This window comes from Saccoglossus kowalevskii, chromosome 2, assembly GCF_978046115.1.
Source record: "Saccoglossus kowalevskii chromosome 2, keSacKowa6.1, whole genome shotgun sequence".
NCBI lineage: Eukaryota > Metazoa > Hemichordata > Enteropneusta > Harrimaniidae > Saccoglossus > Saccoglossus kowalevskii.
Window position 1 is genome coordinate 12,018,905 of NC_140642.1, and position 16,792 is coordinate 12,035,696.

The 16,792-nt window shown below is 32.8% G+C and overlaps 1 protein-coding gene across 2 annotated transcripts in view; it reads right to left on the minus strand.

Annotated features, from left to right (window-relative positions):
• The window catches only part of LOC100374011 (tetratricopeptide repeat protein 7B-like), a 57,798-nt gene that overhangs the window by 3,127 nt on the left and 37,879 nt on the right, over positions 1 to 16,792 (minus strand). For both annotated transcript variants that reach the window (XM_085491396.1, XM_006814698.3), the window contains 2 exons: positions 12,572 to 12,709; positions 5,694 to 5,791 (listed from right to left, as the gene is read on the minus strand). In XM_085491396.1, coding sequence (XP_085347522.1) covers positions 5,694 to 5,791; positions 12,572 to 12,709 — 236 coding nt within the window. The remainder of the gene's footprint in view (positions 1 to 5,693; positions 5,792 to 12,571; positions 12,710 to 16,792) is intronic.

The following is a 16,792-nucleotide window of genomic DNA, read 5'->3' on the forward strand; positions in this document are numbered from 1 at the left end:
GCACACATGATACATTGCAAGTTTTCGTTAGCTGGTTGCCTGGTGATATTCCAAAACTATTACAGTTTGCGTTCTTTGATAATACAATATAGGTGTATATCATCATATATTGCCCTATCTGTCTGTGGATTTTCTCTTGTACTGAGGCATTTGTCCCACGCGTAATAAAGGATACGCAGAGTTATAATCATAGTGCTCTCATTTCAAGCACTTAAAGAATTTTTTCACTGCTGCCACCATTTTATTTCCATGTTTCGCATCCACATTTATCATTTCTAGTGTATTGCAATGGGATCATTCTGATTTGGGTTTCAGAATTTACTACTACAGAAGGTTATAATATGAGGTTATTACGAGGATACCTCAAAGTATGCACAAAGACAGTGCAGTGGGAGTATCGACCGTCGCGCAGTGGAGGTCGATGCGACGGTGTACTGTCTGAGTGCATACTTTGAGGTATCCTCGTAATAACCTTATTATTATACATCTTTTCCTTCCAAGGATACATCATGGGAATGCCGAAATCCAAAATGTTTAGAGCAGAATCAGCGAACTTCTTTGTGTGGAATCTGGTCAAAACCTGGTGGCAGCCATGTTTGTTTTTATTATTAAAGGATGCTTACTTGCGTAATCATTCCATATTTGGATTCGCATTTCCCTATATGGTAGGATGAAAATACACAATAAAATATTGCAAAATTACAGCACGCTGTAACTTATGGCGTTACGGTGACAGATGTATAATGATATTTATCACATGCATATCATGCATATCTCCACAGTTAGATGTAATACATAAGAAATCAAAGATAACTATAGATTAGCATGAAAATGATTCATGTTGGCAAGCTTATTTTCAGAACTAATATTCAGTTGCTCAAAAGCAATTGTAGCAAATATCATGAATGAGTAGATTCTCTACATAGTACATTTGCAAGGCATTCATGCAAAATAGAACAGTGTAATGGTTCGACTGTCAACACTGTCGTTTCACTTTTATGAAAAATGAAAACATGCGTGTTTGTACAAATTCACAGTATTTTCTCTTATGTTGACGTCAGCACATATTGCAAAATCAATCCTCCCCTATGGCACGGATTGATACAAAAATGTTATCACTATCATCGGTGTCTGTTGACGTCAACCCAAGAGAAAAATATTGTTGGATTATATATAATTATCTTATATATCGCAACACTTTGAGATACAGCCATGAGATTTTATCAATGGCAGATACAGTCATGAGATATTATCAGTGGGAGATACAGCCATGAGATTTTATCAATGTGAGATACAGCCATGAGATTTTATCAATGTGAGATACAGCCATGAGATTTTATCAATGTGGGATACAGCCAGGAGATTTTATCAATGTGAGATACAACCATGAGATTTTATCAATGTGAGATATAGCCATGAGATTTTATCAATGTGAGATACAGCCATGAGATTTTATCAATGGCAGATACAGCCATGAGATTTTATCAATGGGAGATACAGCCATGAGATTTTATCAATGTGGGATACAGCCATGAGATTTTATCAATGGCAGATACAGCCATGAGATTTTATCAATGTGAGATACAGTCATGAGATTTTATCAATGTGGGATACAGCCATGAGATTTTATCAATGGGAGATACAGCCATGAGATTTTATCAATGTGAGATACAGCCATGAGATTTTATCAATGTGAGATACAGCCATGAGATTTTATCAATGTGAGATACAGCCATGAGATTTTATCAATGTGAGATACAGCCATGAGATTTTATCAATGTGAGATACAGCCATGAGATTTTATCAATGTGAGATACAGCCATGAGATTTTATCAATGGGAGATACAGCCATGAGATTTTATCAATGTGAGATACAGCCATGAGATTTTATCAATGGCAGATACAGCCATGAGATTTTATCAATGGCAGATACAGCCATGAGATTTTATCAATGGCAGATACAGCCATGAGATTTTATCAATGGCAGATACAGCCATGAGATTTTATCAATGGCAGATACAGCCATGAGATTTTATCAGTGGCAGATACAGCCATGAGACTTTATCAATGTGAGATATAGCCAGGAGATTTTATCAATGGCAGATACAGCTATGAGATTTTATCAATGGCAGATACAGCCATGAGATTTTATCAATGGCAGATACAGCCATGAGATTTTATCAATGTGAGATACAGCCATGAGATTTTATCAATGTGAGATACAGCCATGAGATTTTATCAATGGCAGATACAGCTATGTGATTTTATCAATGTGAGATATAGCCATGAGATTTTATCAATGTGAGATATAGCCATGAGATTTTATCAATGTGAGATACAGCCATGAGATTTTATCAATGGCAGATACAGCTATGAGATTTTATCAATGGCAGATACAGCTATGAGATATTATCAATGTGAGATACAGCCATGAGATTTTATCAATGTGGGATACAGCCATGAGATTTTATCAATGTGAGATACAGCCATGGGATTTTATCAATGTGAGATACAGCCATGAGATTTTATCAATGTGAGATACAGCCATGGGATTTTATCAATGTGAGATACAGCCATGAGATTTTATCAATGGCAGATACAGCCATGAGATTTTATCAATGTGAGATACAGCCATGAGATTTTATCAATGGCAGATACAGCTATGAGATTTTATCAATGTGAGATACAGCCATGAGATTTTATCAATGGCAGATACAGCTATGAGATTTTATCAATGTGAGATATAGCCATGAGATTTTATCAATGGCAGATACAGCCATGAGATTTTATCTATGTGGGATACAGCCATGAGATAAATAAAGTCATGCACAGTATTAGCAAATGAATTATCTACATCAGTTTTGTAAATGTCTGCCATATAGCATCATTCTTCAACTACCGGTACATGGAAAACCATTAAGAGTAATTTACCAGTCACAAAGCGTTTACTGACTTACTGAGTCACTGTAAAAAAAAAAATCCATTTCGGGAAGTCTTTTGTTCGACATCATTAAATCATACCGTAATATAATTATAATAGGAGATATGTTCATACACGGTTACCGTGGTTTTAGTAACCGTGGTTCATACAACCATGTTTTGTATAGTGATTACAATCATGGAACACTGTTTGCTTGTACAAATGTCAATGTACATTTATTTAAACGCAGAAAAAAAAATTAATAGAGTCAACTGAGACAGACTATTCAAGAAGCTGTCGCATAAAATAAAATGCCTTCACTTCTTTGAAAACTCACATCATTACAGAGAATTGAGGCAAAGTGCAGACTATTGAACGTATCATTATTAACTGTAATACTGTAATTTCTATTCAGACTAACAGGGGCAGGAGATTATTCTGCTGGGGGGGGGGGTTGTCTGTGAAGAATTAGTGTGGATTATTTTTATTACTTTATTGGGTGAAGGACAATATTTTAATTCTAAGCTAGTTCGTAAATCGTTCTGTACAATTTTGTCTTGCCAGTTGTGCTAATTGCTTTCTGCTAATAACACTGGTCACCTCCAGGTTCACTTCCTGAGCTTTCAAAGTTAAGTGGTTATTAAAGATCTTTAAGAAGCAAACTACACTAGTCATTAGTACAGGAGTTATTAACACAATTAGGTGTCTGGCACCAAGGTTTTTCACACCAATCACAATGAAGGAATAGCAACTCATTTGCATATCTGTAATATTGTATTGTTGTATCATCCTTTGAGTTTGTTGATTTTAACGAGCTAGAAACAAAATTGTGTTCATTTTTCTCCTAAAATTGAAGTGCAAACAGAATTTTATTTTGATTTTGAAATTGTCATTAAATTTATGATTTTTCATGCAAAATGTTTTTTGTTGTGTAACAGAAGCAAGTAAAATTGTTAAAAAAATTAATATTAGTATTGCCAGAAAATTCAACAATTCTGAAAGAAAAACAAGCAGCCTCTCGGCTGAGATAGCTCCGCTGTTAGCAAGGCACATTTCAATTGAAGAACTGAAGATATCATTAGAAAATGAACAATATGTATAGTATGTATAGCAATCAGACTTGCTGTTTTTAACAAGAAGTCAAAAATATCACTTTTTACCAAAAATGACAAAAATATTCACCAAAATTAGAGAATTTAAGATATCATCACGAAATGAACAAATCTGAGAAAGGTCCACATGTAGTATCTATATATGTAATATCAAAGCAATTGGACTTTTGCTTTTTAACAAGAAGTCGAAAATATCACTTTTTATATACAAGCAGCCTATCGGCTGAGATAGCTCCGCTGATAGCAATGCACATTTCAATTAAAGAACTGAAGACATCATTAGAAAATGAACAATATGTATAGTATCAAAGCAATCTGACTTACAGTTTTTAACAAGAAGTCGAAAATATCATTTTCTACCAAAAATGACAAAAATATTCACTAAAATTAGAGAATTGAAGATATCATCACGAAATGAACAAATCTGAGAACGGTCTACATGTAGTATCTATATATGTAATATCAAAGCAATTGAACTTTTGGTTTTTAAGAAGAAGTCGAAAATATCACTTTTTACCAAAAATTACAAAAATATTCACCAAAATTAGAGAATTGAAGATATCATCACAAAATGAACAAACCTGAGAGAGGTCCACATGTAGTACCTATATATGTAATATCAAAGCAATCGGACTTACAGTTTTTAACAAGAAGTCGAAAATATCACTTTTTACCAAAAATAACAAAAATATTCACCAAAATTAAAGAATCAAAGATATCATCACGAAATGAACAAATCTGAGAAAAGTCTACATGTAGTATCTATATACGTAATATCAAAGCAATTGAACTATTGGTTTTTAACAAGAAGTCGAAAATATCACTTTTTACCAAAAATTACAAAAATATTCACCAAAATTAGAGAATTGAAGATATCATAATGAAATGAACAAATCTAAGAGAGGTCTACCCCAGGTACATACACACCAAGTATCAAAGCATTCAGGCTTGTAGTTTTCAAGAAGAAGTCGAAAAAGTAAAACATTGACATGGACGACAACGACGACGACGGACAATCACTCATATGATAAGCTCCGCTCGACAAAGTCGACAGCGGAGCTAAAAATGACAAAAATATTCACCAAAATTAGACAATTGAAGATATCACCACGAAATGAACAAATCTGAGAAAGGTCCACATGTAGTATCTATATATGTAATATCAAAGCAATTGGACTTGCGTTTTTTAACAAGAAGTCGAAAATATCACTTTTTACCAAAAATAACAAAAATATTCACCAAAATTAAAGAATTGAAGATATCATCATGAAATGAACAAATCTAAGAGAGGTCTACCCCAGGTACATACACACCAAGTATCAAAGCATTCAGGCTTGTAGTTTTCAAGAAGAAGTCGAAAAAGTAAAACATTGGCACAGCCACCGACGGACGATCACTCATATGATAAGCTTAGCTCGAAAAAGTCGACAGCGGAGCTAAAAAGGCAGTGACACACACATAAGGCTTTGTATATGCTCTTTCATTGGAGATGTGCTTCTAATATAGCAAGTTCAATAAAACAGAAACAGGGAAGATGACAACATTGAGCAAGATTTGAACAATCTTCGAAACAAATCACCAGGGAATAATCCAGTCAGATTTGAGTAATTTAGCAGTGATGTCAGTCACTGATGATTTGAGGCAATCTAAAAGACACTCACCATAAACATGACATGATGTGATAGTGGGAATATACTGCTGGCTTCCTGTATGCATGCAGTCGCTTCATCAGGCTTTTTCATACTTAGGTAGATTTCAGCTGCAAATAATAATAGTAATATTACATATATCCTAGAAACAATTATTTATTCATGCAGTATTTAAGGAGGTGACATGGCGCTCTAACCAGGCATATATTTTATTGTAATATATTGCATACAGTGTGAAATTACTTTAAAACTAGCTTCTCAATCTGTTAACTGAACCAATTATACAACTACCGATAATGTCTTTGTTGTTACTACATGTACAGTCACATTTACAGACTTTGCTGCATCAGGCAATTCAAATTTGAGATAATTGAATTTTATTTCAATACAGACATTGTGTAAAAGTGACATAGTAATGATGTAGTGAAAATGTTGGGAAATAGTAATGATGTAGTGAAAATGTTGGGACATAGTAATGATGTAGTGAAATGTAGGACATAGCAATGATGTAGTGAAAATATAGGGGTATAGTAATGATGTAGTGAATATGTAGGGTTATAGTAATGATGTAGTGAAAATGTTGGGTTATAGTAATGATGTAGTGAAATTTAGGGGATATAGTAATGATATAGTGAAAATGTAGCGTCATAGTGATGATGTAGTGAAATGTAGAGTTACAGTAATGATGCAGTGAAAGTAGGGACACAGCAATGATGTAGTAAAAATGTAGGGTTATAGTAATGATGCAGTGAAATGTAGGGACACAGCAATGATGTAGTTACAATATATAGGGGTATAGTAATGATGTAGTGAAATGTAGGGACATAGCAATGATGTAGTGAACATATAGGGGATATAATAATGATATACTGAAAATGTTGGGTTATAGTAATGATGTAGTGAAATGTATGGACATAGCAATGATGTAGTGAAAATGTTGGGTTATAGTAATGATGTAGTGAAAATATAGGGGATATAGTAATGATGTAGTGAAATGTAAGGACATAGCAATGATGTAGTGAACATATAGGGGATATAGTAATGATATACTGAATATGTTGGGTTATAGTAATGATGTAGTGAAATGTATGGACATAGCAATGATGTAGTGAAAATGTTGGGTTATAGTAATGATGTAGTGAAAATATAGGGGATATAGTAATGATGTAGTGAAAATGTTGGGTTATAGTAATGATGTAGTGAAAATGATGGGTTATAGTAATGATGTAGTGGAAATGATGGGTTATAGTAATTATGTAGTGAAATGTAGGGACATAGCAATGATGTAGTGAAATGGAGGGATATGGTAATGATGTAGTGAAATGTAGGGACACAGCAATGATGTAGTGAAAATATAGGGGTATAGTAATGATGTAGTGAAAATGCAGGGTTATAGTAATGATGTAGTGAATATGTAGGGTTATAGTAATGATGTAGTAAAAAATATAGGGGTATAGTAATGATGTAGTGAAATGTAAGGACAAAGCAATGATGTAGTGAAAATATAGGGGATATAATAATGATATACTGAAAATGTTGGGTTATAGTAATGATGTAGTGAAAATGTTGGGTTATAGTAATGATATAGTGAAATGTAGGGGTTACAGTAATGATATAGTGAAAATGTAGTGTTACAGTAATGATGTAGTGAAATGAAGGGTTATAGCAATGATGTAGTGAAAATGTAGGGGATGTATTAATGATATAGTGAAAATGTTGGGGTATAGTAATGATGTTGTGAAAATATAGGGATATAGTAATGATGTAGTGAAAATGTTGGGTTATAGTGATGATGTAGTGAAATGTAGGGTTATAGTAATGATGTAGTGAAAATGTTGGGTCATAGTAATGATGTAGTGAAATGTAGGGGATATAATAATGATATACTGAAAATGTTGGATTATAGTAATGATGTAGTGAAAATGTTGGGTCATAGTAATGATGTAGTGAAATGTAGGGGATATAGTAATGATATAGTGAAAATGTAGTGTTATAGTAATGATGTAGTGAAATGTACGGTTATAGTAATGATGTAGTGAAAATATAGGGAATATAGTAATGATGTAGTGAAAATGTTGGGTTATAGCAATGATGTAGTGAAATGTATGGACATAGCAATGATGTAGTGAAAATGTTGGGTTATAGTAATGATGTAGTGAAAATATAGGGGATATAGTAATGATATAGTGAAAATGTTGGGTTATAGTAATAATGTAGTGAAAATATAGGGGATATAGTAATGATGTAGTGAAAATGTTGGGTTATAGCAATGATGTAGTGAAATGTATGGACATAGCAATGATGTAGTGAAAATGTTGGATTATAGTAATGATGTAGTGAAAATATAGGGGATATAGTAATGATGTAGTGAAAATGTTGGGTTATAGTAATGATGTAGTGAAATGTAGGGACATAGCAATGATGTAGTGAAATGGAGGGATACAGTAATGATGTAGTGAAATGTAGGGACATAGCAATGATGTAGTGAAAATATAGGGGTATAGTAATGATGTAGTGAATATGTAGGGTTAGAGTAATGATGTAGTGAATATGTAGGGTTAGAGTAATGATGTAGTGAAAATGTAGGGTTAGAGTAATGATGTAGTGAAAATATAGGGGATATAATAATGATATACTGAAAATGTTGGGTTATAGTAATGATGTAGTGAAATGTATGGACATAGCAATGATGTAGTGAAAATGTTGGGTTATAGTAATGATGTAGTGAAAATATAGGGGATATAGTAATGATGTAGTGAAATGAAGGGTTATAGCAATGATGTAGTGAAAATGTAGGGGATATAGTAATGATATAATGAAAATGTTGGGGTATAGTAATGATGTAGTGAAAATATAGGGATATAGTAATGATGTAGTGAAAATGTTGGGTTATAGTGATGATGTAGTGAAATGTAGGGTTATAGTAATGATGTAGTGAAATGTAGGGGATATAATAATGATATACTGAAAATGTTGGATTATAGTAATGATGTAGTGAAAATGTTGGGTCATAGTAATGATGTAGTGAAATGTAGGGGATATAGTAATGATATAGTGAAAATGTAGTGTTATAGTAATGATGTAGTGAAATGTACGGTTATAGTAATGATGTAGTGAAAATATAGGGAATATAGTAATGATGTAGTGAAAATGTTGGGTTATAGCAATGATGTAGTGAAATGTATGGACATAGCAATGATGTAGTGAAAATGTTGGGTTATAGTAATGATGTAGTGAAAATATAGGGGATATAGTAATGATATAGTGAAAATGTTGGGTTATAGTAATAATGTAGTGAAAATATAGGGGATATAGTAATGATGTAGTGAAATGTAGGGGATATAGTAATGATATAGTGAAAATGTAGTGTTATAGTAATGATGTAGTGAAATGTACGGTTATAGTAATGATGTAGTGAAAATATAGGGAATATAGTAATGATGTAGTGAAAATGTTGGGTTATAGCAATGATGTAGTGAAATGTATGGACATAGCAATGATGTAGTGAAAATGTTGGGTTATAGTAATGATGTAGTGAAAATATAGGGGATATAGTAATGATGTAGTGAAAATGTTGGGTTATAGTAATGATGTAGTGAATATGTAGGATTATAGTAATGATGTAGTGAAAATGTTGGGTTATAGTAATGATGTAGTGAAAATATAGGGGATATAGTAATGATATAGTGAAAATGTTGGGTTATAGTAATAATGTAGTGAAAATATAGGGGATATAGTAATGATGTAGTGAAAATGTTGGGTTATAGCAATGATGTAGTGAAATGTATGGACATAGCAATGATGTAGTAAAAATGTTGGATTATAGTAATGATGTAGTGAAAATATAGGGGATATAGTAATGATGTAGTGAAAATGTTGGGTTATAGTAATGATGTAGTGAAATGTAGGGACATAGCAATGATGTAGTGAAATGGAGGGATACAGTAATGATGTAGTGAAATATAGGGACATAGCAATGATGTAGTGAAAATATAGGGGTATAGTAATGATGTAGTGAATATGTAGGGTTAGAGTAATGATGTAGTGAATATGTAGGGTTAGAGTAATGATGTAGTGAAAATGTAGGGTTAGAGTAATGATGTAGTGAAAATATAGGGGATATAATAATGATATACTGAAAATGTTGGGTTATAGTAATGATGTAGTGAAATGTATGGACATAGCAATGATGTAGTGAAAATGTTGGGTTATAGTAATGATGTAGTGAAAATATAGGGGATATAGTAATGATGTAGTGAAATGAAGGGTTATAGCAATGATGTAGTGAAAATGTAGGGGATATAGTAATGATATAATGAAAATGTCGGGGTATAGTAATGATGTAGTGAAAATATAGGGATATAGTAATGATGTAGTGAAAATGTTGGGTTATAGTGATGATGTAGTGAAATGTTGGGTTATAGTGATGATGTAGTGAAATGTAGGGTTATAGTAATGATGTAGTGAAACGTAGGGGATATAATAATGATATAATGAAAATGTTGGGATATAATGATATACTGAAAATGTTGGGTTATAGTAATGATGTAGTGAAAATGTTGGGTTATAGTAATGATGTAGTGAAATGTAGGGGATATAGTAATGATATAGTGAAAATGTAGTGTTATAGTAATGATGTAGTGAAATGTAGGGTTATAACAATGATATAGTGAAAATATAGGGGATACAGTAATGATATAGTGAAAATGTTGGACTATAGTAATGATGTAGTGAAAATATAGGGGGTATAGTAATGATGTAGTGAAAATGTTGGGTTATAGTAATGATGTAGTGAAATGTAGGGTTATAGTAATGATGTAGTGAAATGTAGGGTTATAGTAATGATGTAGTGAAATGTAGGGACATAGCAATGATGTAGTGAAAATATAGGGAATATAGTAATGATATAGTGAAAATGTAGGGTCATAGTAATGATGCAGTGAAATGTAGGGACACAGCAATGATGTAGGGACACAGCAATGATGTAGTGAAAATATAGGGGTATAGTAATGATGTAGTGAAAATGTAGGGTTATAGTAATGATGTAGTTAATATGTAGGGTTATAGTAATGATGTAGTAAAAATGTAGGGTTATAGTAATGATGCAGTGAAATGTAGGGACACAGCAATGATGTATTGAAAATATAAGGGTATAGTAATGATGTAGTGAAATGTAGGGACATAGCAATGATGTAGTGAAAATAAAGGGGATATAATAATGATATACTGAAAATGTTGGGTTATAGTAATGATGTCGTGAAAATGTTGGGTTATAGTAATGATATAGTGAAATGTAGGGGATATAGTAATGACATAGTGAAAATGTAGTGTTATAGTAATGATATAGTGAAATGTAGGGTTATAGCAATGACGTAATGAAAATATAGGGGATATAGTAATGATGTAATGAAAATGCTGGGTTATAGTAATGATGTAGTGAAAATGTTGGGTTATAGCAATGATGTAGTAAAATGTATGGACATAGCAATGATGTAGTGAAAATGTTGGGTTATAGTAATGATGTAGTGAAAATATAGGGGATATAGTAATGATGTAGTGAAAATGTTGGGTTATAGTAATGATGTAGTGAATATGTAGGATTATAGTAATGATGTAGTAAAAATGTCGGGTTATAGTAATGATGTAGTGAAATGTAGGGACACAGCAATGATGTAGTGAAAATATAGGGGTATAGTAATGATGTAGTGAAAATGTAGGGTTATAGTAATGATGTAGTGAAAATGTTGGGAACAGAGTAATGATGCCATTTTATCACTAAAAAGACAGTTTAAGTGAAATTTCAGCAATATATTGAAATTGATATATACAACCCATGCCAAAATTTAATTAGGTCAAGAGCACTAACTGGTTAATAAAATATCCAAGTTTGAAAAAAAGACTGAATAAAAAAAAAACTGTTTGAGGTATTGTAACCACAAGTTAAAAGTTATATCAAAGAGAACAAAAACATATTGCCCCTTTCCCTTCATCTAATGATGATTGGGCAAGGTGAAAATGATGTATGGTACAAATCTTTATAAGTATAGGATAATATAGAAGGTGGAATAGGTGCCTTTGAAGAAAAGCACTTCATGTGAGTACTTCATATAAAAGATTGCAGGGATGCAAACAGACTGAAGACAATCAATGTAAACAATTTCAAACTACAGATATGAATCTGTGATAATGTTTTAGGATGGACTGATATACTGTAGAATACTTTATTTTCGCTGAAGGGATGATTCCCTGAAAATAAAATCCAGCGAATATACTTTTTTTCCTATATCTCACATTAAACTCATCAAAAATCAGTGAAAATTAATTCCAGCGAAAATAAAGTATTCCACAGTAGTATTAGTTCAATGTTTGAGCTTGCACTATCTTTTGAGATGCGAGTGAAACGTAAAAGAGAACGTAGGTAAGTGGGTTTCTGTGATAATGAAGAATACTCATTTTAATACTATTCTGTATTAAATTCAGAATTCTTCTACTAATGCTTGATCATTTATTCATGGGATAATTACATTCAGCATTGAAGTAAACATTGAAAAAGGCAAATAAGCTCAGTGACAGTCAAGCTGACATCTACCTGACAGCATTCACAGAGTCAATAGATGTGGCAGACACATGTTTAAAAGCTGCAATAAAATAATGCAGTTTGTTTTTCTCAGACATCAACCGTAACATACTGTAAACGCATTAATTATTCACTGGGTTTTAATTTCGCTGTTTTCCGTTGATAAGTAAAATTCGCTAAATTAAATCCATGTGATCTTGTAAAATAACAATAATAACTTGTTGCTTCTCTGGCAAATTAGTCAACATCAACATAGTGAAAATGAATGGTTTTACAATAGTCATAAAAAAAAGAAAGAAAAAAAAATTCCTACCTATTGTAAGCCATATCTGTACTTGTAATAACCATGCTTGTTGTGGACCTTGCCTTGGTGTATAGCTGTGAATCGAGGAAGCGACCTCAGAGAGCGCTTGTTCCACTCGAGATGCTGCTATAGAGTTATGTACTGAGCCTGTCGAATAAATTACCATAAATTGAAAGGTGACTGATGTTATCTTTACAGTAGATCAGTACATCTCTCATCTTCATCAATCATTTTTTTTTATCAGGTCCAGAAGAAAGTTTCTAGTAAGAATTGATGCATACCGACAATTTTGTTTTTTAAATTCTAAATTTGTGCTCATATTTTGATTTTAACAAGAAAAATGAATAATTTTTAGTGAAATTCTGCCAAAATTATTAAAAATACACAGATGTGCTGATTTATAACAGACATGCATGATAAATAGAAATTTTAATATTTTATTCTGGACTTTAATTACAGTTATTATTGTTATTTCTGTGATTTTGAAAATGAATTCACTCGTGTGAGTATATTTTGTTGGTGAGTTGATGTGGTGTGGTCAGCTATTGATTTAATAGAGTTTATGCACTTGCCGAGACCTTGAAAATAACTGCAGAGATACAATAGTTGTTTCAGCCACAGTCCCTTTATAGGTTTAGCCTATTAACCATACATATATCACAAATCATGGGTCATTTTTACCAGAACCAAGAAAAAAAATACCCAGTATTCCACTTTCATTGGTCTGTTTATTAACCCTTTGGGTGCCTACTTTTATTAATTTTCAAACATTTTGGATCAAGTAAATAATAATTTCCATTGGCTACAGATTTTAATTAACAATCAAGAACCAAATATGAGAGATATTGTGAAGGTTTTATTTTCTGGTAGTTTCCAAATTGGGAGTAAGAGGTCGGAGGTTAAAAGATGTCAAGATGGCTGGTTGACACTTTTTTTGTTCACATCATGTGACAAATGAACAGAGACTGCATTCACAGACAATTGTGCCTAAGCAATGTTTGTAGAGGTCTTGGAGAACTCAGAAAGCACATAGATTCTAGGCTAGTATTGAGTGAAAAGCGTTAGAGTAAACAACACAAAACAGTGCTCCTAGAAGCAAAGTAGCAAAATGTAGCCAAAAAGTTACAAGGTTGACATGGTAATGGGTAAACTTCGGAACATCCAATTCCTGTACTATTAAGTAACAAAATTGTGGGTGGAGAAAAGACATTTTAGTAAATAGAATGGAATAACTGCTGTGCTTTAGGTAATTTATCAGCATAGTCAAACTATTAAAACCTTGCCCATAGAATAGATCAATTTTTAAATGAGTGTAATCAGTTAAACATCAAAACAACAATTCCTGGTAAAAACATGAAATTTCAGCTAATCTGTATTTTAATGGCTAAAAAGAAGTCATAGATATGGTCATGAAATGCACATTAAAAATTGCATGAAATAACTGAAAAGCAAGGTACACATTAACATAACTGTAGGAAATAAATGTGCAATATCACGGTTTTTGGTTAACAATGTAAAAATCAACAGAACAAAAACACAGGAAATGACTATAGCCATAAAAAAGCTGTTATCTCATTGCAGGTGATCAGAAAACTTAACAGTACCATTCTAAAAAGCATGAGAATATTACATTTGCATAGCATACACAAAATAAAAAAAAATTACAAAGAGAGAAAAATGAAAAACTCTTTTAGAAAACACCAATGTGTGGTGCTGCCAACAAATTGAATAAAATTGAAAGCTTAGTTATAAACAAGTCAAAAAAAAATGTCAAAAGAGTTTTAACTGACAGGTATGAACAAGATGCTGCAATGCATGCTGGTCCCTAGTATATTATGATACGAAATTATACTGAGCACCACTTTCTAGCGATCCATAAAACGATCTAAACTCAACATGCAAAATCATGTCATGATTGGGTTTCCCAGAAACACACTACCGATATATTTATTTGACCATATATGTATCTATCTGCAATATAATTTTTCTGTATAAAATTGGATAGCACCCCTTACACAAAAGTTTGTGTGCACTAAACTTTGTTTGTTACTAAATCGCACCTGACTATTTAGAATTATTGCATCTCCAATAGAAGTGCTGACACATTTAAATAAATAATTGCATATTGACAACAGAAACACCCTAGTAATTTATTAGCACTACTAATAAATAGTAAAAACGGAATATTATATCAACAGGTTTTCTGATTTTTGACTTGTCAGCTGTCATTGTATGAAAATTCATGTACGACTCCTTGAGAGTATGTGTTTTTCATTTGAGGTCAGTTGCTGTCAAGACATTTTATCAGTGCAGTTCGACGCAGTTTTTATTCAATTAGCCAAAATAAAGTAGATATAACACACACTGACTCAAAAGGAGAAAGAGACAATGTAGCCGATGATATTATAACTTTGATAAGCTTCTAATTATTGTTTCAGTGAATAACTAAACAAAACAAAATGTTGAATGCTGCCCAAATTGATGACTTGTCAAGTTGAAATGATTTCCGCTGTAAGTTGTGTAAACTTCCTCATTGTTCGTCATTGTCAACTACTAATGTGACCTTTCTTCAGAGTCAAACCCAGGTCCTAGTATTCAAAGCTTATATGTTCAGTGCCTAAACTGTGGCACTGCAATCCCTAGGATTGCACCGGTGCATGACGGGAAATATAATTTGAATTGCTCATCCATCTACATGTATATACAGACATAACCAGAGAATTTAATCTAATCTGCTAACATATTACATACACAACTGTCTGCCTTGAAAAAAAATTGTTGACGACAATGCTACCTATGATGCACATAAATTTACTGCCATACCTCAGGCCCTTTATTATCATTAGATGGTTAAAAACTAAAAATAAAACCATTAATGTTGAAGAGAAGAGTATCCTCTGCTCAAAGATGGTCAGGTTTAGAAAGCATGATTGTTTTAATTATACAATTGACCTTGACGGGATTTTAATTGACTTGGACCCTGCAAATATATAGGGCAGGGAAGTTGCAGTTGCACAGGCCATGGGCTGAACCATCAATATTAATGAGCTTATTGAAAGTGCATGCAATGAAACTAAAAAGTCATAAATCCGTAGGTGATAACGCTAAATTTCACAAGCATAATGTGTGTAACTCGATCTCAATAAGACAAGACGGATTAAAAGATTCTACTTCACAAGAGTGATGCAAGGCATTCACTGGTCTTATTTTTTTTATCTGTTACCTACCACTCACAATGTTGGGTGCTGCTACCAGATTGGTGAGGATTTATTGACTACAACAGATGAGACATATGCACTATGGTTCATATTTAGAAACATTCACATCCAGCGTTATAGGAAGAGAACTTCATAGTTTGCTATATTGATATAAATATCATACATTGTTCAAACTACATGTAAATTCTTTGTTTGAATGCAAATATTACAATTCACCGCGCTTTAAAAATACGAGGCATGTATGACCTAGAAAATATGCCATATGCGAGTACCAATTTGCGAGTCGCAAGTAGCAAAATATGCTATATGTGAGTGGTAAAAACGGCATATGCGAGTGGTAAAATGTATCATTTGCGAGTGGCAGAAAAGGCCTATGCGAGGAGTCAAATGTGTTGTTTGTGAGCGGTAAAACAAAGGCCGGGAAAACGGGTGTATGCAAGGGATGAAATGAGTCATTTACAAAAATAATGGTAGCAAATAGGTGTCGATAATAAAGATTGCGATTGGTAAGACTGGTTATTAATATATTCCCCGATGCTCTTAGATTTTTTTTTAATTTCAAGATGAGAAACAGATAGTTGAAGTTGCAGCGATTTCAAAGAGGCTGTTTTACTGCGACAACTCTAGCTCTGTTGTAGTTTCGCGCACAGTCCCTCAACCCTCAACTGAGGGACTGTGTTTCACAAAGTAAAAAAAATATATGGTTTTACAACCCGCAAATTACGGGAAAAAAAAGGTCCCCATGAATCTTGATGAATTAATGCTGCTTGTGTTGAATGACTGACGTTGGGACCGTTTGGAGAAACCAACGGGGATCGATATTCCAAACAAATCATTGGGACACGATCGGTAGACATTTCAAACAAATGAAATTATTAACGAAAGACGAGATTTTTCTAGATATTTACGAACGTACTGTCATACCAAATATATGCAAAATAGACAAATACACAAAGAAGTGTAATATTAGGTTTTATTTCAGCCTGAGAAATATTTTCTTTCACTTGGTCTA